The sequence below is a fragment of the Macrosteles quadrilineatus genome, unplaced genomic scaffold (genome assembly GCF_028750875.1).
Source record: "Macrosteles quadrilineatus isolate MER2022 unplaced genomic scaffold, UCM_ALF_1.0 Scaffold_5__1_contigs__length_97177068, whole genome shotgun sequence".
Taxonomy (NCBI): Eukaryota; Metazoa; Arthropoda; class Insecta; order Hemiptera; family Cicadellidae; genus Macrosteles; species Macrosteles quadrilineatus.
In genome coordinates, this window is record NW_026542598.1 from 92,601,795 (window position 1) to 92,611,602 (window position 9,808).

The 9,808-nt window shown below is 37.0% G+C and overlaps 1 protein-coding gene across 1 annotated transcript in view; it reads left to right on the forward strand.

Annotated features, from left to right (window-relative positions):
• The first annotated feature begins 4,855 nt into the window (after positions 1 to 4,855).
• LOC128995795 (uncharacterized) overlaps positions 4,856 to 9,808 on the forward strand; it is a 5,327-nt gene continuing 374 nt past the window's right edge. The window contains exons 1-2 of the mRNA XM_054420814.1: positions 4,856 to 4,914; positions 6,997 to 9,773. Coding sequence (XP_054276789.1) covers positions 4,856 to 4,914; positions 6,997 to 9,773 — 2,836 coding nt within the window. The remainder of the gene's footprint in view (positions 4,915 to 6,996; positions 9,774 to 9,808) is intronic.

The window sequence follows — 9,808 nt, forward strand, 5'->3', positions numbered from 1 at the left end:
ATTATGATGATGACTGACTGACAGAATTGGACGACATTCAGATTCAATTCAATTCAACTGGCAGTGGCTTGGCTTTGGAAAATCGGCAAATCACAATTCAGCTTTTAGATTTTTTGTGGTTTATCCACAGCCAACCTAAAACCAACGAGCAAGTTAAACAGCCTGGCGTCACATATAGCATACGAGCTGTATGTATATGATACGTGTATTGCAATGCAAGCTAATGAAAAAACTTGCCATAGTGGTGATCAGAAATCTTACATACAGTATTCTTTCTCCAATTAGTTTGTCAACAATCCCTTATCATAGTGGGTGTAACTAAGATTTTTTATGGGGTAACCACAAAATTTCAATACGTAAATGAACCATAATTTTTAAACACTAATGGGGAGTTTTACCATTTTGTTTATAGTTAAAAGGACTATAATATACTCTAAATTATAATCAAAACCGGTCAAACAGTATTTTTGAAAATCTTATTTCCGTTTTTTATGGGTATTAATGGGAAAACAACAACAACAATAAAAAAAAAACTTTTTAACCACCGTTTTTACAGCGATGATAGAGGGGTTGTAAGATTTTTTGAGCTAAAGGGCTATAACATACTACATTTCAATTAAACTCGTTCAGACTGATTATTTTAAGAGTACCTAACGAGAAAATCAACAAATTAAAATTTAAAAAGTTAATAAAAAACAAGAATTTTGACGAAATCAATGCTTTTCCATATACTATATGTATGTATAGGGAGAGAAAGTAAAATGTGGTCAGGACAATGATGCATTCTCTACTAAGTACTTGACAGACAATTCAGAGTTGTTAAAGGATTTCCTTCTCATTCCCTATAACAAATATTAGCGAATACAGCACAATGCTGCTGGCCAGGTATAAATATGCCATCAGGTGTGCGTAGTTCTTAAAAAAATAAATTTATTATAAATTGATTTGATTTAAAACGTGGACATATTTACACTAGGGGCCACGAGAGTCTGCAGTTGGCGGCAGCGAATAGCAAGACTGGACCAACGCACGTTGCAACATCGCCTCTGTTCACCAATTGTCAAAACTAATTAAATTTTATATACTAAACAATATTTTCAAATCAGCTAGTATTATTAGATTTGGCAACACCGCACTGTCCTCATTGGCTCATTCTAAGTCACGTGGTAATTAGGCTCCTCTTTCAACTGCAGACTCTCCTCGACCGTACTGTAGAGCACCATATTTTCATACATAAGTCTTATTGATTGTTCTAAAGCTGCTGAAGGAGTTTTTGCAACCCTGATGCTCATTAATTGATTTATTTCTTAGCTTGTTCGTCGAATTTGAGATTTAATCAGCAGCATGCCGTAGAATAAATATTTCTTTAGTCACTCGCTGCTGTAAGCGTGCTTCACAATGGGGAGGACAAAATTAATATTAATACATAGTACAGCAATCAGTTTTTATGAACGAGCTGCTATACCCGTGCTTGGCGATGGGATAATGTGCGAAAGAGAATAATGCGGTTCTTCAGACCTGACCTCGTGTATGAAATATTGCAGCTAAAAACTTAATGTTACCTACTAATTGGTTTAGTAAAATTCTCGTCTTTAAATTTAGATAAAGAGTTTAAATTACCTAGTTGTAAAAGAAAGTTCCAATATTTTTTTGTAAAAAATTGCAAAATTAGGCTGTGGGTGCATCTCGTTTTGCCTAATTTGACAACTAAAATCGAGATATTTCAGCTATTTTTTCAGACTTTTTTTTAACTTGGTGTGGTTTTGATAGGAAACACAAAATGCGAAATACTAGTATTCTTGACATTTTTTTCATGAAATCAAAAATTTTGATAATCAAAATTATAAATATTAAAATGGCTACAATTTTGAAATTTTAAATTGCACCAAAGTATTTTACCTAACAGGTATCTTATAAACAAACATACCAGGTTTCGTAAAGATTGGTTTTGAACAATCTAAATATAAAAAATATTAATTTAAAGAATAAGCAAGCTGATATCTTGTCAACGATGCGATTAAAAAATGTAATTCTTTATTTTGACACCTAAAGCCATTTCCTGGAGTTTGGCTATTTACTTACGGGACGCCCTGTATACAGCTTGCAACCATACGAACAAACTTTGTTACGTTATTCAGAATGTCAAAAGAAACATAAAAAGTAGTATAACATGTGTCCTATTTTATTCAGTTTTCGGTCTATCTGTCTGTATGTGTTTTATACAAAAACACTGATAACGCTCGTGGTTTGAGCTACAGTGCTGAAATCCTGTAAAAAAGTGTTAATCTTTTAGCCATTATCTTTGTGCAGAGCAGAAATGAATAAAACCTTTTAAACAGTTTGAAAATGGCTGGTATTTTAAATATTTTATGCCAAATTCCACGAAACCCGTTAATTACAAAAATTAAATAACTTCTTAATCAGCAGTACGTGTTATTAAATTTACGGAAAGTAAATAAAAGAAACGTCTTATAACACTTAAAACATATATTTACGCTTATACTGTTACTCACAAGACGGTAAATATACAAAAAAGATGGTAAAGGGTGATCGATTTCAAATGGTCACTCCAATCATCATAAGACCGAATAGGCGAATGACAAGAATCTTGAATGGCGTCCCTACTTATAATATAATACAACAGCTATAATACTATACTACTATAATACAGCATAATTACAAAATTTGCAAGTAGGGTAACGTAAGGTTTAGTACATTTTATACTGATATAAGCTTATTGAATAAAAATTAACTGAGGAATTAATATTTTCTAGCTGTACCTACAGTTTTCTCCATGTAAACAACGTGACTTTTTATATTCGCAAATCGATCTAGTTTTAGCAAATTTCCCATATTGGAATAAGATATTACGTCGTTGTCATTGTAAGACCTGCACCTGGCCGACCTGGGTCCGATTTACTGACTAAGGTCCCCAAAGGCCAAAAACACCATCCGTTCAGTGATAAATCGAACAAAAATCATCCGTGTTTGGGATAAACAAGTAAAACTAAATTTCTTCAAACAAGTTTGCACGCCAGCACGGACTATTTAAACGGGGGGTTTTGGGTGGGAGGAGTTATGGAACAAAAATTGGGTTTTCCCATTTTTTGACACTAATACATTTATTTTTGTAATTATTTATTTTGAAACCATTCTGTAGAAGAAATTGTAAATTGAGGCGTTGTTATGCGTAGTATTTATAGGAAACGGTAGTATATACAACGGTAGTAAAAAGGTAGTAAAAAGGTAGTATGCACCTTATAAGTTAGACTAGCTTTAAAGAAAGATATTTGTTCAAACTAAGAGGTCCGATTTAATTTGGTTCCTGAAACCAAAGGCGGGTGTGTAACTATTTTATACGAACAGATTTTTAAACGTACAATTTTTCTCTTCAGTGTCATCTCCGTTGTGAAGTACGGTTACAGCAGCTAATAGCGAATAAATATGACAATTTTAAAGTGATACTCTAGTGGAAATCCAATCCGGCAAATTCGCTTAGTCTGTAGGTGTTCTGCGGCGGGTGTATTTTATTATCCCTTTTATTGAACTGTTCATGGACATGTAATAACTAAAATTAAATATGGCTGGGAACTGGTACCACACACTTATTAAATTTAAGCGGTACCGGTACCTGCAGCTGTCATTTTCTTTCATGACTTTAAGTAAAATGAAATTGCTGTGTCACATTCTCAATACGCGATTGAACTAATTACCCCTCTATTGTACTGTATGACGAAATGGTTCGTGATGGAACATATTAAATACCTGGATCTACCGTCACCACACCTATTGCGGACACATGACATGCCAACCCAGATCAGCATTAAATGCTAGAAATTCCACTTTGTTTAAATTAGATAACTTTGGGTTTTCCAGATAGCAAGAGAACCACGGAGGTCCTAATTTTAAGGAATGGACAAGGAGGTGATAATAATGTGAAAAAATGTTATTTCTAGTATGGTTTCGCTGAATTGTAAGACAAATTAGGCTGTGGAGCGGGAGGTAGGTGGGTGCAGAAGGATCAATAGAACAGGGCTCAATGCGATAGTTCGATACGACTAACCGGTTGTAATCGATACAACGCTCGCATCCCTTGCACCGGTAGGGTTTCATTGTTCGTGATTTCCTTTATTTCCGTTGACACAAAACTTTGTAAAAATCGATGATTTTTTAAAATAATTACATGAAATTCCATATCATATTACGTCTTATTTATTTTTGTTTTTGCCTCTCAAAATTTTACAGGAGACAAATATTGCATTTGTAATTCGCCAAACCCTCTTTGAGAATTAATTTAAGTACAATTCCGCTACCGGTATTACAAATTTAAGATAAATTAAATATATAGATTAGCTATTCAAAATAATGTCAAATGGATAAATTTTAATACATATGTATTTTAAAGTGATCAATAGTTATCACATATTATGAACACTTCACTATATTTTTGCAGACGTGATCTTAACTCATCGTTTTCCCACTTAGTTATTATTTTAGTAGTCACTCGTAGGGCAATAAATCATGATTTTTTTAAGAAACTGGTTTCGTTATTATTAAATTATCAAAATTGTTCTGTTCGAGGAATTCCGTTTTTAATCAAATAAAGAAACAACTTATCTATTTAATAAAAGTGTGTATAGTATTCGTAAAATTTAGATTTGTTAAAACTATTTAATACAATTTACGCATGGAATTTCCAAACATACAATGACAAGTTTTAATTACGTTTCATCACCACGCGTTTTCGAAACACCGGATTACCGAATACTCGATTAACTCGGCGGTTATCGATAGTCGTGGAGCACCTTAGTTGTTCTCAGCCCTGCAGGAATGACGGACCTCCCTACCAGATAACATGGGTTCCTGGGCGTGTGCTTGGGCGTCCGCCCTCGTCCTCCACTCGGCCTTCTCAGCGTAAGTACCACCATAGCTCACGTTCCCGCCAAAACCACCCGGGGTGTACAAAAACCCGGGAACGGTGCAGACACGCTCTGCAGAATCAAGGTGTGGTTCAAGAACCCCTTGTGGTTTCGCTTATTATTTATTCCGTTGGAAGAATTCGATTAGACGAGTGTTGGTGAGTAGACCCCATGGGAGGATAAACCAAAATGACCTTGAACTGGGTCATTGACCTTGGGGGTGAAGATAAGCTTGTTATTGTGACCTTGGGGTCAAGATACACTTGTTATCATGACCTTGGGGTCAAGATAAGCTTGTTATCATGGTGTTGACTAATTAGGTTTGTCCTTGGAGGTTAAGAGTGTGATGTAGGATGAAAAGTATTTTGTAGTTCTGATTTTGACCACTAGGAGTCTTAGCCAACAGATTGTAGCACTGTAGGTACATTATTTTGCCACCAGATTGTAGTACTGTAGGTACAATCTTTGCCCACCAGAGTGCAGCGTTGAGGTGGTCTAATGAGGCTGAGATTTATATATTTTGTAGCTAGTATAAAGATGTACCAGTATACCAAATCTCAGATTGATACGATGAAAAATAAGCTTGATAAAAAATCCCAAAGTTTGGGGGATGAAGAGTGATTTTGGGGTAGCTGTTAGGTTTAGGTTGAAAGTTTCAATTGTTAAAAATATTAGACAGTGTTGGGATATTTTGTAGCAAATATAATAATTTTCCACCCTCTGGTAATTATGTAATAACTGTTTTAGTATAAGGGTTGATAAAAGAAAATCCAGGGGATGATTTTCAATATTGGTTTTTAAATAATGTTGAATAAACTAGTATTGATTTTTGTACCAAGTTTCAGTGCTCAAACTATTAAAATAGCTGAGCAATAAGGAAAAAACACTTTTAGGGTAGTTTCATCCCTGAGTGAAAATTTGACTATTTTCAGGTGATTTAATGTTAAGAACGCATGAATCTCAAGTTTCAGACATTTTCTATTGAAAATGATACTTTTCATGTTAGGGGTGGTTCAGAGGGTAGTTCACCCTTAAGAGGTACACTATGCCTAAGTGGTTGTGGTAACAAACCACCCTACCAAGTTACAACTTTAAACAATTTCAAATATCATAGATATGACAAATTATGTGACTTGGACTTAACTGCCAACTATACATGGAATGGGGAGTAGTGACTACAAGGAAAAGCGGTTCTTTGAAATGTCGAGGTGAGTGAGTTAATTTAACATGGATTATAAATCTGATTATGTAGTATCAGCCTTGTATTATAATTGACAGTTAGACATCCTGATTGTCGGCTCTTAAATGTGAAGGCCAGTGAGTTTGTTAATCTGGGGCCGGCTTAATGGTTCTAAATTATACAGTCCTTGCTGTCTGTCCTTGTTGTGTAACGACCCACCTGCCTGGCTGGCCTCGACTTACATGACGGTGTATATAAACGCTCTATTCACCTGAGCAAGATATTCTGGTCTCTGACTTGGTCTGCTTTAGTCCATCTTGGTGTTTTGTCTTTGTGTCTCAGGTTAGTAATACAAATAAATAGTTTTAAAGTTTTATTATAAAAAGTAAATCAATTATATTACGTTGATTGAACAAAAGTTAAATACTTATTCACTAATTTTCTTTCTTCATTATTGGCATATTATCTGAAACAAACAAGTTACATAACTCATTAGTTTTGTACACTTCTTCAAGTGAGGGTCATCAAGGTTAAGATAACAGTTTCCTGCTGATTGCTTTGTATGCTAATTAGAACCATCTAAGTTTATATTATTTCTGTTGAGCTATTGTCAGTTGGGATACGTTTGAATTTTTGAATTTAAATTGCTATCACAACAGTCATCCGCTGCTGAGGTCATAAGGTTACGAGTATAAATACCGCTAACAACTGTTAACAGTTATCTTTCTGCTGCCAGCTTTATAGGAAGTAACATATTGAATCTTAAAAATATTTTTAAACTTTTTTCCTAAAAATAATCTATTAGACTTTTTTTATTATATATTCTAAAATAAATTTTAGTTTTTTTTTAAAGTTAGTTTATTAATTTTTAGAAACTATACTATTTCTGGTCTTTAGTATGGATTCAGTTCCAAGCACTTCTGTGGAACCCTTTATTGGACCTGTTGATCCAGTCAATGTTGTTAACACCAACGAAACGTATGTCAGGCGCTTTAGAGTACATGGTCGCAGGACCACCTTTAAATTTAATTCCCCTCCTGAAGGAGTTTCCGAAATTGATTGGCTTAGAGGTGGCTTTTCTAGCCTTGTTGAAAAAATGAAAGTTGAGTCTGAGGAAGGGGATCAGCTCGGGTTTACTTTGCGAAGTCTAAATTTAAAAAATAAAGAGCCCGGATACGTTGCGTTCCGACCAGCTGCCCAAGTGGACGAGGACGTACTGTGGGAAATTTTTGGCGGAATCGTTCAGAGTAATGCGGAATCAATCACTTCGGCAGATACCTTCCAGGTCGAGTGCACGCGTGTCAATCTCCCTGTAGGCACCGGTAGGGTAAGGCCAGGCATGTTTAACACGTTCAATGAAGAATGTCACAAACGGAAGGGCATTGTTGCTATAAAAAATACCGACAACCTCTGCCTGCCTAGGGCTATCGTGGTGGCAAAGGCTAAGGTTAAAAACAATCCTGAATTTCAAGTTATTAGACAGGACAGAAGGGGTAGGCAATTGAATAGGGCAAGGAAGCTGATGCAGAAGGCTAGGGTGGAAATTCCAGAGGAGGGTGCAGGTCTCCCGGAATTGCAAAAGTTTCAGGATCATCTGAAAAAATATAAGATCACTGTGTATCACTATGACAGGAGGGGCAGAGACGTGTACTTTGAAGGAAACAACCCTGATGCCTCACTAAAAATTAATTTGCTCTTCCATAATGGTCACTACAATGTTATAACTTCATTGACAGCTGCTTTTGCCTGCACCCACTTCTGTGAAGGATGCCATGTCCCGTATAGCAACAAGGGAAACCACAGATGTAACAATATCTGCTCAGCCTGTCAAACCGTCTCTCCACCTTGCATTGAAGAGATGGGTGGTATTGTGTGTCCTGAATGTAACTTAAAATACAAAAATCAGATTTGTTTCCTGGCCCACAAGAATGAGCGCTGTAAATCGGTGAGAAAATGTAAGGACTGTGACAAAATCATCAATCTTAACAACAGAAAGTCAGATCATGTTTGTGGAGAAGTGTTCTGTGTGATTTGTAGGGAATTCTTGCCACCCGACCACCAATGCTACATGAAAGTGGACAAAAGAAAGCCCACAGACAAGATTAAAGACTCTGTGTACATTTTCTTTGACTTGGAGACGCGTCAAGACGAACCCCTGGCAACCGACCCTGACTCCAACTTGCATATAGTCAATCTCTGCATTTCTCAACAGTACTGTTGGAAATGTATAGAGGGAGAGGGTTGTGATACGTGCAACGATAGGACAAAAATATTCAGAGAGGACCCTGTTGGTAGATTTGTGGACTACGTTATGGAGAGCAGAAAGCAATTCAAGAATGTGTGTGCAATTGCCCATAACGGTCAGGGGTTCGATTTCCAGTTTATCCTGAAGCACATTATTGAACACACTAAATTCACACCTGAACTGATCATGAGAGGCACAAAGGTGATATTGTTGGAAGTGGACAGTGTACGGTTTATTGATTCCCTAAACTACTTCCCCATGGCACTGTCTGCTCTTCCAAAAGCGTTCGATCTGCCCCCGGAGAAAAAGAAAGGCTACTTTCCTCATCTGTTTAACACGATGGCGAATCAAAACTTTGTCGGTCCCATCCCCAGTAAAAAATTCTACTGTCCTGACACTATGTTTGAAAAAACATACAAGGACTTTGAAAATTGGCACAACGAACAGATGAGTCAAAATTATGTTTTTGATTTTTCCAAAGAAATAGTAGAGTATTGCCTTTCTGATGTTGACATACTGGCCCAAGCGTGTATTAAATTTAGAAAGCTCTTCTTACTTGAATGTAATGTTGAACCATTCCTAGAGGCTGTTACGATCGCGAGCGCCTGTAATCTGGCGTTCAGACGTAACTTTTTGAAACCCAACACTATCGGCTTGATTCCTAAAAACGGATATCGCATGGTTGAAAACCAGTCGGCCATTGCTTTGCAATGGATGACCTGGGAAGAAGGCCAGCGAGATGTGACAATTAACCACGCTGGGCGGGGGAGAGAGAGTAGAATTGCGGGAATGAAAGTTGACGGGTTTGATGGGGAACGTGTTTATGAATTCCAAGGCTGTTACTACCATGGATGCCCTAAATGCTACCCCTACAAACGAGAGGAGCCTCTGAAAGAGGATCCTTCTGACAGCCTACATCTCCGGTATGAAAGAACTAAAACAAAAATTCAAAAACTGTCTGAAACCGTGTATGAGATTGTTGAGATGTGGGAGTGCGAGTTTAAAAAAATCAAACGCGATAATAACTTGTCTTATCTAAACTCTTTGCCTATCTTGAATTCTCTCCCCCTTGAACCTCGCAACGCTTTCTTCGGGGGTAGGACAGGAAACGCAAAGACCTATCACAAGTGTGAAGAAGGTGAATCCATCCAATATGTCGATGTGTGTTCCCTATACCCTTATGTTTGTAAGAGAGGGCACTATCCACTAGGACATCCCACTGTACATGTAGGGGACAGAGCCTGCCGAGAGCTTGGACTGGAAGTAAATGGTATTCTAAAATGTAAAGTCCTGCCACCACTGAAACTGTATCACCCTGTACTACCTGCTAGGATGAGTGACAAACTGATGTTTGTTTTGTGTAGAAAGTGTGGTGAGCAGTTGAACCAAGAAGATTGTCACCATAGTAGTGAAGAAAGAGCTCTGACCGGTACGTGGACCATGGATGAGATAAGGAAAGCCGTG